Source organism: Amaranthus tricolor, chromosome 11 (genome assembly GCF_026212465.1).
Source record: "Amaranthus tricolor cultivar Red isolate AtriRed21 chromosome 11, ASM2621246v1, whole genome shotgun sequence".
NCBI classification, from domain to species: Eukaryota; Viridiplantae; Streptophyta; class Magnoliopsida; order Caryophyllales; family Amaranthaceae; genus Amaranthus; species Amaranthus tricolor.
The window spans coordinates 26,640,662-26,666,100 of NC_080057.1; the positions used below are offsets into that span (position 1 = coordinate 26,640,662).

Consider the following 25,439-nt stretch of genomic DNA (forward strand, 5'->3'; position numbering starts at 1 on the left):
AATTTTGTAAATATATGGTTTAATATATTTAGACTTAATAGTCAATGATCAATGTTTATTTAAGTATTTTTAATGAAATTAGATGAAATGTGATAGAACTTTAATTTTAATTCACAGTCAAACAAGTAAAATTAATAAAGTAATAATCACTAATTGATTTGCATTTTAACTATTTTTCTTTAAGTAAAGGGAATCTTATCATCAACTAAAAATGACTAACAACTTAATTTGATATTGACTCGATCGATAGTTTAGTAATTTGTAGCCGAATTATACGTAAAAAAAATACCCGAACCCGTTCTGTACTCGGTAAAATCGAACCAATTATTAATTGATGATAACTCGAGACTGATTCACACTCAACTCGAATTTCAACCGACACCGAATAGATGCTAACCAGATAGCTTGAATAACCGATCGTCAACCGAACTGTGACTAACTGACCCAATCCGAGTGTGACTCGTCGTAGTACGTACCCGAAAAGTCACCGATTTGAAATACAATCGAATTAAATGACACCCGTCCGAAACCAACCCGATCATCCGAATAAACACCTCTAGTTGGAGTATTGATTTGATTTTTAATTAGTTATTTTTTTTCTCAGCCTACCCTGTTTTGGTCTTAGAAATAATCTTCAATTTAGTATTCCCGCTCAAAGTCATGGTTCGGGAGAGAAGGGTGGTGAACATATCATACACATACCTCCTCATAGGAAAGGGTTAAGAAAGATTGTACGCAGTCAAGTAAATCCCTTAAATAAAGAGAGCCTTGCACACAAAGAGATGAGTGACACCAATATAAACTCCCTACAAATCACAAGACTAGCTAAGCTAGAACCGTGCCATTAGAATTAAATAAATAAATAAGGAAGAAAAATAAAGTAGATAAATAAATAAAATAAGTAACCGATATATGGCAAATAATATCCATTTACCCGACCCTCTTTGGTACATTAGTATCATGTGAAGTACCCCACGTATATTTTTTTAATAATAAAACATTAATTTCCATTTTGAAGTGCATTTATTGAATGTGCATGACGAACCACACAGTATTTCAGCATTATTGCTATTTTCATAATAATAATAATAATTAATTATTATGATTATTGTATCTAATATATTTCTAATATATTTCGCATATAGAACTATGATAATAATTAATCAAGTTAATATGTTCTTTTGGACAAAGATTCAAAAAAGTTATTGCCTCGTGTTTTTTGCTACATTTTCCAAAGGTAATAATAATTTGTAGGAAAATTTACATGGTTCATTGAATTATATTTGATTGAGTAAATGAGCGTATACAAAAAGATAAATGAGCGTACACATAAGCGTGAGTTAATGAGAAATTTATAAAGGGAATAAATGCAAGATGAGGAGAAAAAGAAAATGCATAATAAACACACAAATTAATATACTTGCTCTATTTATTTGAGTTTGCTACATTAATCAAAATGTGACATATTTGTACCATTACATATTAAGCTACATTAATCAATCAACTAATAGTTCAACATGATTTATACTTTCTGTATTTTGTTTATTTGATTTTGCTACTGAATTAGAGTTAATTTTTTTTCTCATAACATTTTACTATTAGTGACAAATTTAAAAAACAAAAGAGTATAACAATAAATCAAATATTTTAATTTGAAACTCAAATGAATAAATACACCCTAGTTTAATTAATAAAAACTTTCGACATTTAAGTTACAAGAAACTAACATTGCACATATTCTTTAGTAATATGTCCTTTTGTCCTAGATGATGAGCTTTTTAAAGTGACACTACGTTATTTCTTCAAGAGGTGAAGGTATATTGCTTGTGACAAAGTTGTCATGGTATAGTTGCAATTGTCTTTGTGTCATAAATAATAATAATAATAATAATAATAATAATAATAATAATAATAATAATAATAATAATAATAATCGAAATGACTTCCAATGTTAATTTTTATGAAAACATGGAAATGGTGTTTTATTGGGGCGCCTACATGTTGTGAATGTCCTATCTCGTATTAAATCATATCATGTTTTATTGTGTCGGAAAAATGTTGAGTAGTGTTGTGTTTGGACATTTAAAAAAAGTTTCTAACCATCAAAAGCATGTCGTTCTGAGTCATCTATGTGTCGTGGCTATCGTGTCTCGTGCCATATTGTACAGGTGAATAGAATTGTGTTGTACCATGTTACAACGTGCTTTAGGTGTTTTGATCTAGGCACGTGCCAGCTCGACCCACTTTCATCTTTGAATGAAACTCGTATATTCAAATATGTGCTTTACTTTGTAATTGTTTTATTACAAACTAATCTTATCGGCCCTACCAATTGATATTGCATAGGAATAAAGTTTATGAGTACAAAATTGGAGTAAGATGTAAATCTAGTTAAAGGAAACTCTATACAATAATATATAGTTGTAAAGAACATTAAAATATTACTAATTTATTTTTTTAAAGTGTAATTTTAACTTATTATGTTTAATTATGATGAAAACTGATAATAGATAATTATACAAACTATTACAACAAATCTTATAACAATATCTAATAGGAGAAACTAAACGTCCTAAGCAAAATTTCTTTTGATTAAAAATTTTAAATTTAATTTTCACATAATTCTATTTTTCTTAATCTACTCATAAATAAATAAAAAAAAATTAAAAAAAAAAAGCAAAATCCTTATCTCACCCTTCGATTAACGTGTGAGAGAGAAACTTGCGTACTATTTTACTACTACGTTCTTCTAAAAGTTTAGTTGACTATTTATTGTTGTGGTCGGGAAGAAGGTTCCAATTTTCCATATGAATTGATATGTGCTTTCCATTATTGTTTCACTTTGTATCGGATAGCCATCAATCTGAAAGGGCTAGCTACCATTTAATTAGCTTATTGTATAATAATATAAACAATTATTTAGAAAGTGATATTGAGGAGCGATTAAAAGTGAGATGAATAAAAATTTATGGAAAAAAACATTTTATAATATATAAAATATATCTTTTTCATTATGAATAACCATAGTTTATATTGATATATTCGAGGATTCGCAATAATAATGTTAATGCATTAATTTTAAAAGATTATGATATGCTATATGAACCAATATATTAGCTCGAACAGTTATTTATAAATCATTTTTTTCTATTTATAATTATGAAATGAGGTATAATACGAGAACTTTCCAAGAGCTTATTCATCCTAGTACTAGTCTCATCTAAAACTATTCTGATGAATGCATTAATGCCGATATGATATATGTATAAATGATGATTATTTCTAAATTAAATGACATATGTTGGTTCTTGGGTGTAATAATTGATAATAATATGAGCTAAACACTGAAACAATCTATATACATGATCAGTAGATCTGCAATTAATTGGATGAATATCACATTATAAATTAATTGAACATTGAACTTAATTGCAAGTTTGCAACAATGTTTTTGTTACTTTGTTACCAAAAAAGGAGTATTAGAACTAAACTACTATTATATTATTAATTAATGCAAAAACAAATTGGATTATATATAATAATCAATGTACTTGGGGAACAGCTATATGAATTAATTTGATCCCATGATTCAGATCTACTATTTCAAATCAAGCAGAACATCTACAAGATTGTACACATTGATTTTAATAAAAATAAGAATAATTAAAACTTAAAGCCCTCCAGATCAATATTAACCACATACATCCGATAATACATAATACTTATGAATTAGATTTTATCTTAATTAGATTAAATATCACATTTCTTAGAAAATATTTTATATTTGATTTTTCCTTAGTTCTCCCTTTCCTCTAGCCTACTCTTTAATCAAAATGACAGTAATATTATTATTATTTTTTTCCGTTGAATGTCATTATACAACTTAAATATACTTAAGTATCTTAAGATGTTTTTGATTGACTTTTAATAGTACATATGATCTGCAATTTATATTAGTAAAAAACATACTTAATTATATAAGTTATTATTCTATAGTTTATTATTATCTAGAGCCAAATAAAAATATTTCTTGACTTCAACATAAATAAACAAGCTAACAAAACTTTAAAACTGAACATTTGAAAAGCTAAACACTATTTGTGTCCAGGATATTTCACATAAAAACTAACAAAGGTAGAAGAGATCACTACCATAACATTTACTACACTAAAATAATATTTGAAAAAAACAAGCAATAATACTGTTTAGGTGATAATTCGAATTTTTATTTGATTATATGATATGTAACACAGAGTAAGAGACAATCGAGTTGATTTTGTATACACACGTAAAAATTCCAAGAGATGAATATTTAACTTGTCAACTATATTAGTATTTCAGATTCGCCCCATCTTCATTACTGTTTAATTATTACATGTTATATAATTATTAAACCACAAATTCACACCTTAATGGTCATGAGCAACTACGAATTCTCCTACTACCTACAATCCCAAAACACAACACTGATCTAGGACTTCTTTCATCATCTTCCTCTTGACCATCCACCATAAAATCATACAATGATCCTACATTGGACATACTCCTTCGTCTAGCTAGACTCAAATTTAGACCCATATTCGACCCTAAACTCGAGCTCCTTTCCGAGCCCCTTATAGTTGAATCTAATACAAACATCGACGATGAGGGGCAAGACAATGTAGATGAAGATGAAGAAGATGAAGCCGAGATTTGCCTTTTATGCATACTCTTAGGGAATAACCCCAAAAAAATTTTACTAGAAGATTTTTTACTAGCCATTTTTTGGGGTTGTTTAAGGTAATAAGAAGGGGGAGGTGTAAGGGGTGGGAGATTATATTGTTTGTTTTCTTCTTCATTGGAAGAATTATGTTTAGTGTGTTTTGGTGTTCCTGGTTTAGCTTCCCAAATAAAAGGAATTGCTATTGAATTGTCTCCATAATATACTCTAAATGATGGATTTGCTATTGAGCTTTCTTTTGTTACAGATTTTGTGAATAACTTGTTTTCTTCTTTGATGGGAAGCATTTTTTAGGGTTGATTTGTTTTTTTGTTGGGTGATAGTATGAATTTTTTTTTTTTTTTTTTTTTTTTTGAAGTATTGGTGTTGATTTGGTTAGGTTGATCTTGGTGGGTTAGATGAAGGTGCATTTATACAAGGAAGAGAGTAAAGGTCACAAGTGGAAGGGAGGGAAGGATATTATACTAGTACTGAGTAGGACCACAAACATAAATATATTATCATATATCGATTTTTTTAATTTATGCATCAGATATATAAATTGAAGCAATAAAATATTAAAATAAATTTTTCTAATTTATGCATCAAATACATAAATTGACGCAATAAAATATTAAAATAGGTAACTATTTAAAATTTTATTTTAGAATATTTTTTAATATATTATATATTTACCTATTTTAGAAATTATATTCTATTGAAAACACAATCTAAGATTTTACATTTATGTATTTGGAAAACTTAATTGAATTAAAATTTTAAGTTCTTAAACAAAACATTTTTGAGTCAGAAACTAGAAATGATACTTTATTTCTCTCAAAATTTAAGATTTGTTCAATATTTTGCAACTAAAATCTGTTATTTAACCACGAAATTTTTTTACATATAATGACAAGAATAAAATAATATAAATTCTTATTCTATTAGGTTAACCAGTATATATAAAATTAAGGAAAAATTGTCCAAAATAATTCAACCTTTGTTCGATTTTCTAATAATAATCCCAACTTTTGATTAACCATGAATAATTCAAATTAACATATGTGTTTTCCACCAACATCCCAAATTACCTAAAACTTATTAAACAGATCGTTAGAAAAAAGAAAATTAACATGTGGTGGTAGGTTGGAGGTGGTGGGGGGTTGGTAGCAGTAGGAAATGGCTGATTTTGAAATTCTTTTTTCGTTTTTGTATCAAATTATCTACAATAATAGGTTTATTTACCTGCTTGGATATTAGAAGAAAATATCCATATTAATTCATATTATTCATAATTAATTAAAAAATAAAATTATTATAAGAAAATCAAACAAAAATTAAATTATTCTGAAAAATTTTTCCTAAAATTAATCGATAAACCATTTTAATAAGTTTATTTGAGACATTTGTTATGTACTCAAAATAGACTCAATAAACCACTTTAATAAATGCAATTGGGGCCAGTGCCACCTATACTAATTAGTAAGTCCACTCCACATATGATGTTGGGATTGTAGAGAAGGATTTAAGATCTGTGATGCGATTGACATTTATTTTTGTGTCAAACATGGTTTATGAATTATTTAAATAAAAATTAATAATTTTTTTATGTATAGTTAAGTTATTATATGCTCTTAACTTCTTAAATATATTGAAACTATAAATTGATTTGTTTTAAATTTAAAAAAGTATTACTATTAGATTGAGATACATATTATTAATATATTACTATATAAAACATAATCATAAAAGTATGCACTAAATAATATAGATTATAAGTAATTACATAAAATAGTAGAAAATTTCTACACATAAAAAATAATATAAAAATAATTTAAATGTTCAATGTCTTTGTAAAACTTTAAAATAAGTTTTCAGCTAAAGAACATATTTTTTTTACTATAATAATTAACGTGTAACTTAATTTAAGTATTATGTGTTATAAACTTGTCAAACATAGGTGATAAAATATCATTTGAAATTTATTTCATCGATATCTTATCCTAATTATTAATTATTATTTACTTAAATAATTAATGTGTAATCTATTTAATTTGTGCAGTTTCTTTTAATATAGCCATATAAATAATATACATGATTATCTATGAAAAACTTTCAAAATTATTTTCTTTTCTTAATTTATTACAAATTTATTTAATAAAAATTAATAGTTTACATAAATGATAAGTATGTTATTCGAAAATCATCCATTGTAATTAAAAGATATTACATATTTTAGATGATTGTATATGGTAAAAAATTAGTAAATAAGGTAAAGTTTTAAAATCTTTTGTAACTAATCAATTAAACAAATCTAGTTAGAAAGATACTACATGATATGCTAAAAAATACTTTCATAATAAGAAAATAAAAAGCGGAAAAATTTTTATTATAAAGTTAACATGTGTCCTAATCATTTCTTCATTAGTATATTGTATAGATTGTATATATAGATTTATTAAAAATTTATTTTCATGAAAATTAATAATTTAAATAAATAATTAATATGTTATTCGATAATTATCCATTATAATTAAAAGATATTACATATTTTAGATGATTGTATATGGTAAAAATTACTACATAATATGCTAAAAAAATAAGAAAATGAAAAAGCTAGAAAATTTTTATTGTAAAGTCGCTATATGTCCTAATCGTTTCTTCATTAATTAGTATATTGTATAGATTACAAATTAAATGAAATACTTCAATTCTTTATCTACTCAATTTAACTTTTTTAAAACATTTTAGTCTATCTTAAATAAATTTACTTAATTTAAATTTTAAAATATGATCACATCAATATAACAATTTATATTCTGTTATTTCAAAATATCGCATTACATTGATAGAAAGTAAGAAAGTTTTGTCAGTTAAATTGAGTAGTTAGTAGTTACAGAGAAGTTGCCAAGAGGGTCAAGAGTCAAGACACTAAAGATTACCCACACGAACAGAAAATAGAGTATAATAATTTTATTAATCAACATTAGTTGTGGAAGAACATGTTCTGCAGTTTCCTTCATGGTGCTTGCCCACTCATAACTGCTGCCTGCTGGTTGGTACAACTTAGAACATAGAACCTAGATGCTTGCTCACATTAATTAATTGTGGTTTTTTTTTTTTTTTTTTTTTTTTTTTTTTTGCTTTCAAATTCAAATCATTTGAGCTGAAATCAAATCAGGGGTTGAATCTCATTCGTCTATTATTTCAAGTAGAATATTTATTAGTGACTATCTGATATAATAAAAAGGGAAATTCCACTTCATAAAACGCCAGTGGTAGCACTGTTGTAAGATTTTTTCACATGGTAGTATCTAGTTTATGTCCTATTTAGTTTCCGTAGCATTTTCCGTTAAATTTTTGTTAATATCCGCTTAATTCATCATTTTGTAAGATTTTTCCATATGGTAACATCCCGTTTTTGCTCTCAAATGTTTAATTCATCATTTTAACTTTTAATTCACCGATTAATTTATCAACATCCTTAAATGTTGTAACAATTAAGTAGATATGTATTGGTGATAGTGCTTGGAATGCACCTTTTGAACTTATGAAATGCACATTTTGAGTTTATAAAATGTACCTTTTGAATTATTTATTAGTGTTTGTAATGCACCTTTTGAACTTTATAATGCCAATAATTTGAATGAAAATAAAATTGTTACAACATTTACGGACGTTGATAAATTAATCGGTGAATTAAAAGTTAAAATGATGAATTAAACATTTGAGAGCAAAAACGGGATGCTACCATGTGGAAAAATCTTACAAAATTATGAATTAAACAGAAATTAACAAGAATTTAACGGAAAATACTACGGCAGTTAGATAGTGCATAAATTGAATGCTACCATGTGAAAAAAGTTTTACAAAAGTACTATCACTGACGTTTCATGAAAACTAAATGTTATCATGTGGAATTTCCCTAATAATACTTTTGTATTCAAGATTAGAACTATTAGTGTGAATTCTAGTTTTGGTTACCAATTAAATGAATTCTAGTTTTAAGTCACATAAGTCGCTCACTCAAAAACAAGATACATAAATCACTTTCAACATAACAAAACTATTTGGATACTCTATAATCCTTTCAAGTTTGAATCCCTTACTTAAGGATCATTTTGTAAAAGCAGTGAGTTATATCTAAAAATAAAAATAAAGCAAATTTATTGAGCAGACTAAATGAAAAAGAGCAAATTGAGTACGACAAAAAATTACTATAATATATCTTTGAAATACAATTATTAGTTGAATTTTTTCACTTAAGTTGTTATTTATAAACTTAATTAGTTAATTCTACTCAAATGAACTTATTTACAGCGACTTAAAATTGATAGGACTATATGAATATACATTATGAATAGATCGGATTCTTAGAACTAACAAAGGTGGAGGAGGACCTACCCCTTTGGCCGGGGTTTCCATAACCCATTTACCATAAATGTGCCAATGTAAACTTATAGCTTCATTGGGATTTGGGACCATTCTAGGTTACAATTAACTCCACCCAATTAAGTCAATAGCTTTAAAAGAAAATACAAAATTCTCTTGTTCGCGTTTATATCCGTGAAATAGGTGATTATGGTATATGAAATAAATGTTTTATAATATGTGAAGTAAGTGTTTAATATATGTGTAGTATGCGTTTAAGATTTTGTGAAGTATGTGTTAATAGTATATCAAGTAGCTATCTATCTTTTTTCGTAAACACATACTTCACATATCATAAACATCTATTTCACATATTTTAAATACCTACTTCACATACCATAAAGTTTGTGTTTATAGAAGCTCTAGTAAATGTCTATGTTACTTATAATAGGTGTTCATTGTATGTAAAATAGGTGTTCATTGTATGTAAAATAGGTGTTTATGGTATGTCAAGTAAGTGTTTATTGCATCTTTTAGTTTTTTTTTTTAAATGTTTTAGACCGGTCCAAAAACACGATCTCTTAAATAGGCTATTTGTCTCAACATATTGTGAACACCGAACCCAAATCAATGTATGTGAAGGTTTCATAGTAAAATACCTTCCATACAAGATAAACAAATGAGTTAAACGGTCCAATTAAATACAAATTATGTGTATATAGCTTCTTTGAAATCGTCCTATTGAATGACGATATTTCACAAGAATAATTGTTAACTCAATATACTCTCATTTTCACGAAGAATTAGTCTTATTTTAATCTGTTTCATTGAATTTGTCACATTTAATTTTTTTTTGGCAATGACTTATACTTTTTCTTTAATTTACATCCACATATTTAATTACATTTTCATCTCGTATACACATTTCTCTCAAATTTTCATTAAATATACAATTTAAAATTTTTTACTCATTTTTCTCAAAATTTCATCCTATTTGTACTTAGAACTATTTCTTTGAGTAGGGAGAACCGGAGAGGAATTGATTATTCTAAATATAGTGAAAAGTGAACCCCTCTTATATATAAGAACGAAAAGAAAAGTGTTTAATCATTTTAAATTAGCACTTAAATAAAGTGGTATCAATGGGATTATTCTGATCAAATTTGGATCAAAACTTTATTATCACCAAACTCATAATTTTTCACATAATTTGCAATTTGAAGGTGGAGAGCCTTGAAATTTTTCATTAATTTTCCTTATAATTATAAGATGAAAATGATGCCACACTATGACACTCCCAAGAAAATGAGAGGCAAAATTAAATATCCGAAGGTTTTAGTCGGTGGAGATTATACACCTTAAATGAGTGAAAGATATTAAAGGGATCAATTATAGTTGAACTAGTATATTAGTTTGTTCATTTATAAATTAAATTATAAAATGATAATTATGTATATAAATTTTTAATGAATTGCATAACAAATGACAAGAAAAAATTAAAATTGACTAAATAAAAATTTAAAAATAAGCTATACTTAAATTACTTAATGGACTTATATAATTTATAATTATAATAGATTATATAAAATATAAAATACTAGATTTAATATTAAATTTGAGATATGAATAATTATAAAAAGTCATTATTATTATTATTATTATTATTATTAAATACCTATTTTCTTCGCAATTTAATTTTTTTTAATTAGTAAGATAAATTATAATTGGGTTCTCATAGAATAATCAACTTATCAAGTTGCATGATTCTATTGCACTATATATTTCTACATAAGAATATACATAATGTACCCAAAATTAATGTAAACTCTAACTTAATCTGTCAATCACATGCTTATTTAAATTCGTGTTATTAGAGATCTAAGGAATTAGAGCAAGACTCTTCCTTTACTACAGAAATACCAATTTAAGCGTAAGATAATGAGATATTTTTTTTGAAGTCAGAGAGTCATTTTTAACGCCCCCACATACTACATCTAGTAAAAAGAGTTTTTATGCCTATTCTAAAAGCTAATTGTTTCATACTGCCTCGCACATATATGAACAACTTTTACTTCAATTTTTAACTACGTTTAATACAATTTGCTTAGTTTAAAATACATTATCGATGCGATAAAGTCAACATCTACTTGGACACAGTGTAGTGGAGTGTTGACTCCTCTTAGCATGAATTTTTTACCAAGAACATGAAAATCAATTATGTTCCCTCCCTCTAAATCATGAAATAAAGATTATTAAAGTGGACTTATAGACGTTGCAAAATAGAAGCAATAAAGTAAAGTACTTCCATATAGAAGCACAAACTTCAAATCAAAAGCACACTTTACAATCTCCCAAAACTCGAACGTTACAAGACAAACAATTAACGTTGTCTCTACGCCAAACACTCCTTTATTTACTTCTTCAACTCACTTCACACTTTTCTTCACTTCTTCCACTCTCAAACTCTCACATTTTCAATCACAACTTCTTAATTAAACATCAAATCAAGAACCCATTTTTGTTTTTCAGCAATTAAGGTTAAAAATTCAAAAGGGTTTATCTTAATTTTGTGTTTATTTTGTGGGTTTAATTGAATTTGATTGAAAATGGATGAGCAAGAAACCCTAGGAAATGGGGATTCTGGAGGTGGGAATTTGAAGGGAGAAATTGATACTTCTGCACCTTTTGAGTCTGTTAAAGAAGCTGTATCCAAGTTTGGGGGACTTGGGTTTTGGAAACCTGCTAATATTATTCATAAATCTGCTCATTTTGTTTCGGTAAATTTCTATTCTTTTTGTTCGATTTCTTTTTTTTTAGGGTTTTGAGAAATTTGTTGGGTTAATGAGTTGGAATTCTATGTAGAAATGTAAAATGCATATGTTTCCATGGATATTTTCCCCATGCTAATGTTAACAAAAATGTTGGTTTGACCTATAGTAGCAATTAGTGGCAAAATTAGCAATTTCACATAAATAAAATGAAGTCATGTAAATAAAATAGAAAAAAACACACAATTTAATGAACTATTGTTTGTATATATGAATTGAAAGTTGTAATATTAATGTTGCTATGATGAGGTAAGTGGATGGTTTGTTGAGATAGTATAATACTTATATAAGGAGCAAGTTGTGTCTAAAATGGTTACAATTAAGGTTTATTTGAACCTCTTTACTTCCATATAGCATGGAGTATTTTAAATTATCAAAAGTTAAATCTATTTTTGCGTTTTTCTTCTTTAAGGAGCAATGGAAAATCTAAAAGGTTTGATTTTTGTTATATGGGTTTAATTGTAAAGTGAGTGAGGTTACCTTTAAAAATGGATGTTTCTTTTAATCCTCTTCATAGTACTCCTACAAGGAAATGAATGTTGGTAGTGGTTGTTATAAGAGTATTAAGATGCTTCGATAATGAGGAAAGTGCATCGATGTAGTTGGATGGTGGAGCAATGAGGAGATTAAGGACTTAAGGTTGTGTCTACGATGGTTAGAGTAAGGTTGCATACATCTGAGTTTCCTTCAAAGCTCGAAATCAAGCTTTAGGGGACACACATTTGTTGGATGAAGTGGGTTCACATTGTGTTATTGGTGTATGATCTTATGTAGGCAATTTACAATTTTCAGGAGAACTACCGTGAAGGCGAAGTGATAAACAAAAATGTGGGGTTTTTGTATTTTATATAGAATTCTTCGACAAAATGATTTGGGTGGATAAATGAAGCTTAGAGTATCTTGCTAATGAATTATCGACATGAACTGATATGGATCATATTTAGATAAACGATCAAGGTTTAGAAAGAAAGGATCATCAATATATCTTCAAGTCATTTGTTAGTGATTCTTGGATATACATTGATCAACTATCCTTCTAATTTTTCGACCGTAGTATTTTTGAAATTCAACTATGGAAACTGACTATCTTCGAGAAAATTTCAAATCATTATCAAACTAATGTCTGATAGGAGATGATTTTTAAGTTTTTTGTGGTATTATAGGTTGGAGTACTTTATTAAGTTGCGTTCTATTAGTACGTGTTATTTGTTTTGTATACCTATATTCCAAATATTCTGATGCAATATTTGATGGTGAAATGCCATTCTAACCCTAGTTTTGATTACAGCCGTGTGATATGGAGGAATTTGATGTTACGAAAGTGGAGGAGCAGGCAGCAGAATTGGAGAAAGAGCTCATTCGGAAAGAGAAGGATACTTTCGAGGTTCTAAAGGAACTTGAAGCGACCAAGGTGATTGTAGAGGAACTCAAGTCGAAGCTACAAAAAGAAGAGTCTAATCTCCAAGTCAATGTTATTGCTGATGAGAAACCGTCTATCGGGAAGAAACAAGAGGAAGAGAAAGAGAATAACCCGAATCTTTCAGTTCAGAAGCTTCCGGATAAAGCAAACCTTATACCATCTTCATCCCCATGCTTGATTTTGATGGAACTTAAGCAAGCCAAGTTGAACCTTACCCGGACAACAAGTGATCTAGCTGAAATTCGATTGTCGGTGGAATCTTATAACAAAAAGATAGAGCGAGAAAGATCGTCTTTGGAGAAAACCCGTGAAAGGCTCAGATCAAACACATTGAAAGTTTCTTCTCTCGAGGAAGAGATAAACCAAACAAAATCAAAGCTTGATGAGAGTAATGATGTTAGCAATGGTACCAAGGATATTGTATCTGAGCTTCAGCGGTTGACAACTGAGGCGGAGGAATTCAAGAAAAAGGGAGAAGTTGCAAAGGCCGAAGTCATGAGCGTTATGTCCGAGATTGAACAGACAAAGGCAAAGGTTAAGACAGTCGAAATAAGATTGATCGCCGCTAGAAAAATGAAGGAGGCAGCAAAGGCGGCCGAAGCAGTTGCTCTTGCAGAGATCAAGGCTTTGGAAAAGAGCGAGAATTCATCACTTGAGGAGAACCCGGAAAGAATAACCCTTACTCTTGAAGAATACTCTTCGTTGAAGACCAAAGCTCAAAATGTCGAGCAAAGTTGTCAAGCGAAAGTCCTAGAGGCGGAACTTCAAGTTGATGAAGCAAATGCGTCCAAAATGGATATTATGAAGAGGGTAGAAGAAACAATGGAAGAAGTCGAAACATCGAAACGGGTATTGGAAAATGCTTTGAACAGAGTCGAGGCTGCCAACAGAGCTAAACTTGCAGTCGAAGAGGCTCTCCGGAAGTGGAGATCTGAAAACGGAGAAAGACGACGTTCCATACAAAACTCGACGAAATTCAAGAATCCTTATCCTTCTACCCGAAGGAGAGAATCGTGGGTGCTTGATGTGAATGGTGTTAGCATAGTAAGTGATGCACAAGCTGCCCCGTTATTGAAATCGACCTTGTCGATTGGCCAAATACTTAGCCAGAAGCTACTCATAACCGAAGAGTTTGAATCACGGAAAAGTAATGCAAAACGGAAGGTTTCGTTGGGTCAAATGCTCGGAAAACAAACTCCAAGCATATCATCTGCTTGGAAGATGGAGAAAGATTGTGATGGTCCTAAGAAAACACCTGCTAAACGAAAGAAATTTGGACTCGGTCGCTTTTCGATGCTTTTACTGAAGCAAAGCAAGAAGAAAAAGCCCTCGCCCGCAATGAAGTAACGAACTCCAAACATGGGTGTTTGATATGGTAGACTACTAGTTTGAAATCTAATGTTATGTTGACATTCAATAACCTGTAATCTAATCGCCTGGATTGTCTGTTTGTCTTGAGAAATTTGATGGAAAATGTATGTTTTTTCCTTGACAAATTTTCCGGTTTATGTTGTGTCATCCTTCGGTTAGCCGGTAGTCGCAGTCGGACATAACTTGGAGGTTTTAGAGTGTTTTTTTGATAGTACACGTGTCGGGGATTGAGTTGTTGATGATGATGACACGTTCTGGAGATTACAATATAGGTCAGGCCACTGTAGGGTGGATTTTGCATGACTAAGTTGTCAGGCTATTGTAGGATTGATGAAAACTAGCCGTTGGACTTGAAACATGTAGGATTTTAAAAGTAAAATAGCCGTTGGAGTTACTGAGCTGAAAAGTTTGTCTTTGATGCTCCAATTTTTTATTTCCTTGAACAGAATATAGCAAGTAGCAAGCAATTGCATGTTTGCATGCTCCGACATGGGTCCGTTCCGAGTGTCTAATTCGGCTAAATTATAAAGAATAAAATTATGTTTGCTTTAAAATAAAGTGTTTAAGTATCTTATTTATATCTGAATGTCGAGAATCTAAGATGGATACTTAAAGTAAAATGACGGTTTGGATGATAAAGGTTTTGCTAAATGTATTTGTTGGCGTCACTATATTGGTTGGTTAATTTAACAGAAAATAATATTTCTAAAATTGTACTGCATTTCAAAATCATCTACATTACAAATCGGAAATAAAATGATTATTAGAAGCTTTTTTGGAAAAAGGAACGAACTAAGGTGCAACAAATTAAAGTAGATTGTATCTAAGATTATTAGTTTCTTTGTTCTGTTGCAGCACACTAAAACATGAACTTATACAAAAGAGAGGGGATGATTAAGAAGGTTTAGACTCATAATCAAGCAGTATTAACCGCGTTAATCCATCGACAAGTCTTCCTAATTTCGCCTTGATCACCTGTAAGAACATTAATCTTGCCCATTTTGATCATTGCTTCATTAAACTTTTTCTGCCATTTTGCATGATGAGAAGCATAATATTCAACAATCTCTTTAGTCCTAGGATCAACTGCTAAAGCAATGTCACTTGGAATCAAACTCTTGCCATTCAACATATTTTCATAGTATGTGACTCCCCAATTCGAGATATCGGGCTTTGCAGGAACTAAAGGCGTTGTCATATTCCAAAATAAATCTTTTTGTGATTCAGGACAAAATTTTCGCTTTATCATTTGTTGAAACTTTCTGTCGACTAAGTTTGCTGCATCGTCTAGCCCAACCAATGAATCACTGTCAGCGATTGTGTTTAGGCATCTGGTTTGCCCGATTGAATGAGCTCCGTCAAGCACCACTAACTCCTCTCGGGATAGCCCTCGTTGTGCGAAGCTCTTTATCAAGTCATCTATTGTGCGATTCCCTTTTGGCAGGTCGTTTGCAAGGGATCCATCAGTAGCTAAGGAGTCACGACGTCCTGCAGGGACTTCGTATTTTGGATTTCCTGATAAAACCACCGCATCTCTAGCCGCAAATGCTAGAATGTCAGCACATGAGACAACTCCTGGGCATTGTTTTTCAATTTCTGCTTTTGCTTGCTCTAACGCGTCCATCCCTCTTAAGGATATGCTGTTTGCCGGGTGAGCCATTTCTGAATTCAAACTATTGTATCTTTGCGGGGTTAGAAGGATTGATGCATCGCAACCCTATTTAAGTCATCAGTTAGCAAGCATCTTATTGTACTTTGATACACAAATTCTTAAATGAGACGGTCTCTATTGAGCTGTCCATACATATTTAGTCTATTAAAGTGATTAATTACAATTTTAAAGCAGTCAATTAGAAAAATAAACTAAGGTAATTATAATAATAAATATTGTCAATTCAAATAGATGAAGTTGATGATTTTGATAAACTTACTATATGATTATGTGAATGTGATATTCATGACCAAGAAATGGATTTCGTCTAAAATAGAAAGAGGAGACGTAAATCCTAAAAATTGGAATACATACCTATGCAAAAACTAATATTCCCACGTCCCTTCTATTCACATTTTTGTACCTTTTATTTCTATGTACTATTCACCGCATATTTTTAATTTGTTCTTTATTTTTAATCTTAAAACAGAGTCAAATGAAATATTGTTTGATTCATATTCGATGTAAATTTTATTAATACAAACATGAATACAATCTTCAATTTAAAATTTTATTCTAAATCTTAAAAGTAGATATCGATATTCCACATTCTCAAATCCTTTAATAAAGTTGTTCAAAACAGACCCGATGATTCGATATTTAGCCGACCTAATAATCGAACTCGATTTGAACCCGACATAAAAAATTGATTAAGAATTATGTAAAAAACAACATAAACACAATACTCAATTTTAAGTCGACTCAAAACATTTAACCTAAAATCAACTAAATAACTCAAATAAATACCTAAGAATTTGTTATTTGAATTCATAAGACTCACCGTGACATGACAATCATGAAAATGAAGACGGATAATACCAGGAATAATACCCTCATTTTCTTGTGATTGTTTGGTAATAACATCTGAAACAATTTGTTGAGCATTTGGACAAGTTGATTTGTAAAAATCAATAATAAGTTTGTCACTTATAGCAGACGTATTTATATCAATTTCTTCTATTGGTGCACTAATAAGCCCTAATAGGATTAGGAGGAATATCAAAGGATTTTCCATCTTTGATATTCCACCTCCTTATTTTTTTTTCAAATTTCACCCTTTTTTGTTTTGTTATGATTTAGTGGGTGATTTAATGGTATATTTGTGAATTATTTATAAATATCTTATAATTTGAATTTTAATGGCATTACATAAAAGTTGGAAATGAGTTAAGAATAAGTTGTTTTATATAGCATATATTGTAAACTTCGTTGTTTATGAGTTGTTCTGTTTAATAGTGATAATTTGTTGATTCATTATCTTGACATTCTTGACTGCTATTTAAGAATTGAAGATTATATCTATAGTGACAAGGTTATAATAGTGATGGTTTTGGATCGTGCTAGCCCAAGAGCATGCATGACACAAACATAAAAATACATCGTCTAATAAAAATGTTACAACTTTAAACACGAAGTTAATGGGTTCACCGACACGAAAATCACAATATTAATAAATATTTGTTTTGATAATTATATTTTTAGTCATTTTTTATGACATGAAAATATCGGAAATTATCGGAATTTATCTTTGATATTCCACCTTTGAATTTGTTGTATTACTCCTTTCTAACATGATAGCTTTTTAATCGCAATCAACAAAATCAAAGTGAGGTAGGATTCCTAATATTCTAATCAAGAGTATCGGGAATTATTTGATATTCCTAATATTCTAATATTCTAATCAAAGTGAGATTGTTTATCAAAGAGACAAACTCAAAACAAGTAGTCTATATTTTTATTTTCTCTTTAATTTATATATTAATTTTTTGACCTATATATCTAATGCGTTTTTTGGAGAGACCGACTCTCATAACTTGTGAAAAATCTAATCAAGATCGGATAGGAGTAGGAGGAAGGCAATAATTCCTAATCAATAACCGTAATTTGTTAAATAGACAATAATAATAATAATAATAATAATAATAATAATAATAATAATATTAATAATAATTAAAAAACAAACAAATAAAATTAAAAAAGATATATTAAAATCACAAAATTCGCACCTTATTAAATTCTATCATATTAAAATAATTTGTTAACTTCATAAATAACTATTATAACACGTTGGATGTACTATTATAAACCCAAAAGCTAAAGTATCGGGCCCACTATCCATCACCAAAGCAAATACACATATGATATCCCTTTATTTGAGTCCACCCCACCACTCCTACAAGGAACCTCCCTTCTTTTTGGATTTTTTTTCCTATTGTCATCTTCTTCATCCAATCCCTCTTTATACCTCTACTCAATTCTGCAGATTAACTAATTCACCTATTTTTTGAAGGTACTAATTTTTTCTAATTAATCTTCAATTTTCTTTTTTCTTTTATCAATTTAATTGTACTTGGCGATATTGGGTAGTGGATTATTGTACAATTTTGTTTGTAGATCTTTACCTACTTTGCTAATTGATTATGATACTAATTAGAGCAAAAAGTTTTGATTTTGTGATGAGTTTATGAAATTGATGATTAAAGTTTCTTTCTTTGATCTTGTTCTTGATTACACTTGTTTTAATGATTAATTCATATAATTGGAATATCAAAAGCTTTGATTAATTCAAACTTAATTGTTATTGATTGTAACACTAATTAGAACAAAAAAGTTTTCATTTTGTTGGGAATTTATGAAATTATCGATTATCGATTAAAGTTGTTATTTTCTTTGATTTTGTTCATGATTAGACTTGTTATACTGATTAATTTAAGTAATTGGGTATTTGAAGAATCGGGTCTTGTCTCGGTTGGAACTTTAAGTTGTGTTCAATTCCTACTTTCCCTCAGCCTACTACCCTGTAATCATCAAAAAAATTAATGGATTATTAAAATCTTTTATTTAATCCAAATTTTAATTAGTAAAGCTTATTTTTTTGTTGTGGAAATTATCATGATTATCGAATTGTGTGAGAATTTTCTTGCTTCTTGTTTATCTTTTGCTTGAATCAATCTCTTGACTTGAAACTTTCTGATGATAATGACTGTTGGTCAGCCAGTGGTTAGTAAAAGAATGAAAATTTTAAAAAATTATATGCTTAATCAATTCAAATTAATTAATTATCAGCTAATAATTGCAATTGGGTAATTCAATTATGCAAAAACCCCAATTTCAACTTTGGATTTTGGTATCTTGGGGAGACTAAAGATGTTTTTTTTAGGAAAATAAATAAAGATAAAATCTTGTATCCTTATATTATATATTTTCCTATAGTTTTGATAAATAAAGTTGTGTACAAGAAATTTTCTTTTTTGAGCATCAAAAGTGTTTTTGATCAACTAGTTAATGTGTTTTTTTGAATCTTGTTGTATGAGCTTCATTCTTTTCTTGTTTCATGACTTCCATTAGTCAAATGGTTTGAGTTGAAGACTAATTTTTTGTGTTAGACGTTTGTTTTTATGTCTTTTCCTATGTTGGTTTTTCAGATATCATGGACATTAGAGTTGGGCTTGTTCTTTTATTTATCGCTGGTAATCTGGTGTGTGATGCAATAAAGGATGTGTCTTTAGAGGTTTCAGGTAATCAAGTTACTATCTTTATGCATTGTTTAGATAGAATGATATGGAACGAAAGGAAGAGTAGAGGAATAGAATGACGAGATTTCCTTTCTTTGGATAGCAAATGAAGGGGGAGGGAGACCGGGTGGAATTCGAAGGGATTAATTCCATTGAATTTTTGTAAGAAACTTCTCCGATAATTATAAGATTTGGAAGGAAACTAACAATGTGGTCTTTGTTTATTTCACTACTATATCTTCCTAACTTATTCAATGTTGACCATTAATCATATCTATGTCGTTTAACTAGCTTATATTCTTATGGATATTTTCCTTTCGCCAATAATGATTTATCTTTGTGTCTTTCAGATGTGATTTTCCGACTTTGAATGTTTCCTTGTATCTTCTATGATGTATGTTGCGTGCACGTATTTGTTTGTGCATGTTTGTATGTTGTATTATATTTTCTTACTAGTGCATACTTAATTTTAGTAGTTTACAAAATTTGGGTTTTTATTCTTTTGGTTTGTAAGGAATAAAAATAATTCCTACCCACAATGGGCCCTTATTTTTGGAGGCCCCTAGGCAGTCTGCTACCCAGAATGGGTCAAGAACCGGCCCTATTGCCCTTAATCCTTTCTACCTTATTTTATCATAGATGCCCCGAACTCATACTTGTTCTTTCAACTTGCAACATTTGTTTGGTATGAGCTATTCATCAATTAACTTAATTTGTGTTATCTTCCTAATGTACAAGGCTATAATTTTATAATATTAACTTTTTTAGAAATTTAATTAAGCTCAAGTAAGAATATAAGGATCAAAGCAGTACATTAGATAGCATCAAAGATGAAATGTTAAAAATATAAAGAAGCAAAGGAAGTATATTTTACCATAGCTTGTTATGATTGTAGAAGCTTAGAACTACCTTCCACCTTGTTTACTTTAAATTTTTTCGAACAATATCTTATATTACCTTTCCTAATGAGAATACCTTTTTCGTCCTGTTTCTATATGCATGTCTTGGCTGTTTGTATTGGCCATTGGTACCTGGAACGCGATTCGTTTTGGTATGTGGGACGGGAACGAAAACGTGGAATGCTACCCTAGAGTGACTCTGGAACGACTTGATCCAAACAAATATTATGTATAAATTTTTTAAGTTAAATTCTGTGTTATCTACAAGGGCTCATGGCGCTACACCAAAAATTACCATGATACCTTGTTAGTTCGTATTATCACCTAGTGATTTATTTGTTGGCATTTAAGAAATTTCAGGACATAATGATCAAATCTCCAATTTAGAGTGCAAAACAAATATAAACCATATCAACTTTGAACTAAATGTTTGTATTGAGTCGAGGGACTCTTTGGCCGCGCTCTCCTTTATGGGTATGAGTTGCCATCTTCCTTCCCTCCCCAAACCCTACTCGATGAGGATGATGATGATAATGATGTTTGTCTTGAATTGTTCTATCGATTTTGATTACAGTTGACATTGAGACGTCCTGCTTTCAGGGACAGAAAATTCTGGAGGTTTTATTGATGTCTGCACTCTGTGTGAAGATTATACCACAATGGCTCTTCGTTACCTTAGCGAAAACAAGACCCAAAATGAAATTATGGATTCCCTTCACAAGGCCTGCTTTGAGCTACATGGTTTGGCAGACCAGGTATCAACTGCTTCAATTCAAATTTGTTTGATAAACTCTTATTTGTATTCCGGGTAAGGATTATCTTCATCACGTATGTGATGAAAACTGAACCTTCATCCCAAGGGTAGAAGGGAAAAGGATAAGTATAAAACCTTCAATCACTAGGCCAACACTTAATTCTTAAAATGTGTTTGATTATACACAAATTCTTGCGTGAGATGGTCTCTCCATTAGACGTTTTTCATACATGGGTTGAATAGCACAACTAATACAATTATTAACATATGTCCTCCTTGTTTTGAGGTCTTCTCCATAAGAGACGGCCTCTCACAAGAGTAGCTCTTAATTATATTCTATGCTTCATGTATGCCTCTTTTCGCGTTATTTCTCTGTTATAATCGTTTTCCGTGACATCACGACTGTTTTTGCAAACGCGGTTTTTTTTCATGGGTGCAACACAAATTTTCCGCACGATTATTGTTAGTAGCATCAAATCTCGAGGCTGCTTTCTTCTGTAGGAGTTACCTCTGTGTAATATGTCACTATAACTACTAAGTGCGTTACTGAAACAGCACCCTTTTTTCCGTTTTTGGCAGTGCACCATGTTGGTGAATTATTACGCTCCTCTGTTCTTTCTAGAAGTTTCATCCGTTCAACCGGAAGGATTCTGTAAGAAAATTGGACTATGCAGAAATGCTTTGATGTTTTCTCGACCTGAGAAGACTACCCCTTGCGATCTGTGCCATAAAGCTATGGATGAAGCTCTTGAAAAGTTGAAAGATCCCGACACTGAGGTCTGTACTTGGCTTTTCTTTTTGTTGCAACTATCAACTATATTTGTTTCGTTCATGTGGTCAACCTCATATTGTTGCGTTTAGAAATCTTACTTTTCAATATTGTCCTTGCATATAAAATGTCAACATTGAGTCATATATAGTAACAATTGGCTACTAAAAAAATTGTGTCGGGTTACTTTAACGAGGCATCTTGCATTTGCATTCAAGTCTTAAGAGTCAAGTGAATCTCATAAATTGGTATAGAAAGTTACCTAAGATGGATGAAATCTAAGGTGGTAATCTTAAATCAACAACCTACATAATATTTTTGAATTTCCTTGCTGAATGAATGCAAATTTCCTTACAAGTTATAAGCGTAGTTTCAAAAATCTCGTCTAGGCACACCTAAGGCTAGTGCCTTGGGTGGGGGGTTGACGCTGTGATAGCACTATGCAAGGCGATTCCTTTAGGCGAGCGCCTTTTAGTGCCTTAACGCACCTTTTAGCACCTAAAGACAAGCACCCAAAAGCGCCTTAGAGCGTGCTTTGGTCTTAGCCTCAGAAGAAGATTATTTTATGCCAACACCCATCACATATGTTTTCCCTCTTTATTTCTCTTTTCTTTTTTTTTTCTTCTCCTTTTTTTTGGTTTTTTATAAATTTTTCTACGATTCTTGATAAAAAAATTTACTGGATTTATGGGGCATTTAATACCCAAAAGATTGCATCTTTTGCCAAGTGCCTTGGAGGGCCTCATGCTTTTTAAAACCAAATCACCTTGAAGCATACTTGTGAGAAACTGCCCAGTAAAATCGTTAGTGTTGGATGACTGAAAGCATAGAATTTAAGGTGGTTTTTCAGCTGTATTTTTTTTCCTGTTAAAGTACGTTGACAACTTGACATATTCGGATTTCTTTCCTTTGTAACAGCTTGAAGTCATTCAGGTCCTACTGAAGGCATGTGATGCTGTGGGCAACTACGTGAGAAAGGTACACATAATTTCTTTTATTTAGGGCTTGTTCTTTTGGGCTTAAAATAGCTAAACGGAATTGAATGAATAGTAAAATTTGTGTGTTAAAGAGAAGAGTTGAGCTCAGTCGAACTGAACAAAACTGAACTGAATAGAATCGAAAATAGTTTACAAACTTCCTTAGCAGTCTTAACCCTTAATAATCGTCCACTTATTTGCAACTCTTGAAGAATTGAACAGAAGATGGAAATATTTAAGTATCCTTCTTCCTATCTCTCAAACACGCTCATGGGCCACGAGTAAGGTATGGTTTTAAATCCATTTTACGTCGCAAAATGTCAACCGGTTTTTGTTTTCGATGACAAACAAGTTGATTGATGATACATCATTATCATCAATATTCTATGTTAATATCGGTGAATTGATTCTTTTGGTTTTTTAGGGCCAGGAATATTAATTTTCGGAACTAGACTAGGAGTAATTTGTTAGAATTTATGACTCATCTGTCCTTTCAAATTTGCTACTTCACGCAAATTGAAATGAAAGTTTTTAGCTGTTATGTAGCAAATTTGAAGGGACGAATGTAGTATTCGGTAACGTAGTATATACGAAATAGTTCTAGAAAGCCCATATTCTTTTGTCTACAATTTTAGTGTTCTCGTCCATTTTCCTTGTCGCTTCACTGATCGCGGAAATGATACTTCATTTTCTCTCGTTTGATGATGGAAGTTTAAATTGAAGATATGTTCATCGATTCATGTTATTTCTTGCTTATGTTTGGCAGTGTAAATCTTTGGTTTTCGAGTTTGGACCTATCATTCTCGTTGATGCAACAAAGTTTATCGAGAACATTGACCTCTGCTCCACATTCCACGCATGTCGTAAGCAAAATATCGGAACACAAGAGTTGGTTGATGGAAGAATCAAAATGGTTACTTCATCATAAATATCATATACTAGTAAACTATTATGTACTGTATCTTTCTGAATTAAGTGTTATTAACTCAACTAAAACAAGAATATAACCTGGGTACACTCATATTCTTGTATTATACCACTCATCAATGTGCAAATATTCCTCATTTGACATTTACTAATGTCATGTTTGAAAACGATAATTTCATTTGGAAATTTGAAATTAGATTAAATTTATTATTTGGCAAATTAAAAATTTTCAAATTTAAATTTGGATCAAATTCACCATTGTTTTTAAAATAGTTACAGTTGTGAATTTGATAATGACTACCCAAACCTTGTCATTACTATATTCTTCATTTATGATTACATAATTAAAATCTATAAGTTGAAATGAAATATTTGTTTTCAAATACTACATAAAACATCTTTGGAATGTTCAATTGTATTGCCTTTTCTTGAGCATTAAATTTGGAAATATGATCATTCCAAAAAGTTGCTCTAGTCAGAGACCGTCTCTCGATGAGCCGACCTCAAAAGAAAGAGTTTATATACTAATAATTGTATTAGTTAGGTTATTTAGTCCATATATAAAGAGTGTCTCATCTCACATAAGAATGTATGTTCAAAAATTATTTTTTTTGTTGGAAGTTAAGTCTTGTTAGGAAGGGGCTCGAATATTGTGGCTTGATGGTGGAAGCAATGAACATGATATATAGTGAGTAATTAGATGAAATATGCAAGAAAATAAATGACAAACTATAGGTTTATCGTCTTGGATACTACAAATATGGAGATAGTAATGTGAGGAGGAAGAATAAGTAGAGAGAGAATAATACCAAGTTTGATGAGCATGTAGACCAAGGATAGTATGGAAGCTCAACCCTTGAGCTTGGCTTGGTTTTGGAATACAATACATATTAGAGTAGAGATGACCATGATTATGTTCAGACCGATTCATATTTGATTCAGCTAATGGTTCGCAAAAAATTATGAACATGAACTTGAACTGTTCATTATTAGTTCTGGTTCGATTCCAACTCGGCCTATCAAATTGTAAACCAACACTAATTCAACCGAACGTTATTCTAATTGAGTCGAATCAAGGTTCTATTCACGATCGATTCGTTGCTGAATAATTCGGTAGCATATGAAAAGTTGTGAACAATCATAGTGGAGCAAAGTAGGGCTACTTGTTTTAGCACACCTATGCTCGTTCAAACATCAT

The 25,439-nt window shown here is 30.3% G+C and overlaps 4 protein-coding genes across 4 annotated transcripts; 2 read left to right on the plus strand and 2 right to left on the minus strand.

The window, feature by feature from the left end:
• Positions 1 to 4,083: 4,083 nt before the first annotated feature.
• Positions 4,084 to 5,125, minus strand: LOC130827820 (uncharacterized). The gene has a single exon (XM_057693678.1). The coding sequence runs from the start codon at positions 5,005 to 5,007 to the stop codon at positions 4,417 to 4,419; it is 591 nt and encodes a 196-aa protein (XP_057549661.1). The 5' UTR covers positions 5,008 to 5,125; the 3' UTR covers positions 4,084 to 4,416.
• A 6,266-nt stretch (positions 5,126 to 11,391) lies between these two features.
• On the plus strand, positions 11,392 to 14,814 carry LOC130827821 (WEB family protein At2g38370). The gene is made up of 2 exons (XM_057693679.1): positions 11,392 to 11,847; positions 13,187 to 14,814. The coding sequence occupies exons 1-2, from the start codon at positions 11,677 to 11,679 to the stop codon at positions 14,663 to 14,665; spliced, it is 1,650 nt and encodes a 549-aa protein (XP_057549662.1). The 5' UTR covers positions 11,392 to 11,676; the 3' UTR covers positions 14,666 to 14,814.
• A 510-nt stretch (positions 14,815 to 15,324) lies between these two features.
• On the minus strand, positions 15,325 to 17,465 carry LOC130827822 (peroxidase 5-like). Its single transcript, XM_057693680.1, has 2 exons — positions 17,182 to 17,465; positions 15,325 to 16,406 (listed from the first exon to the last, which is right to left on the minus strand). The coding sequence occupies exons 1-2, from the start codon at positions 17,413 to 17,415 to the stop codon at positions 15,606 to 15,608; spliced, it is 1,035 nt and encodes a 344-aa protein (XP_057549663.1). The 5' UTR covers positions 17,416 to 17,465; the 3' UTR covers positions 15,325 to 15,605.
• Positions 17,466 to 18,494: 1,029 nt separating this feature from the next.
• Positions 18,495 to 24,467, plus strand: LOC130827823 (uncharacterized). The gene is made up of 6 exons (XM_057693681.1): positions 18,495 to 18,690; positions 19,826 to 19,918; positions 21,415 to 21,569; positions 22,148 to 22,345; positions 23,256 to 23,315; positions 24,081 to 24,467. Exons 2-6 carry the CDS (start codon positions 19,831 to 19,833, stop codon positions 24,240 to 24,242), a joined length of 663 nt encoding a protein of 220 aa, XP_057549664.1. The 5' UTR covers positions 18,495 to 18,690; positions 19,826 to 19,830; the 3' UTR covers positions 24,243 to 24,467.
• The last annotated feature ends 972 nt before the right edge of the window (positions 24,468 to 25,439 follow it).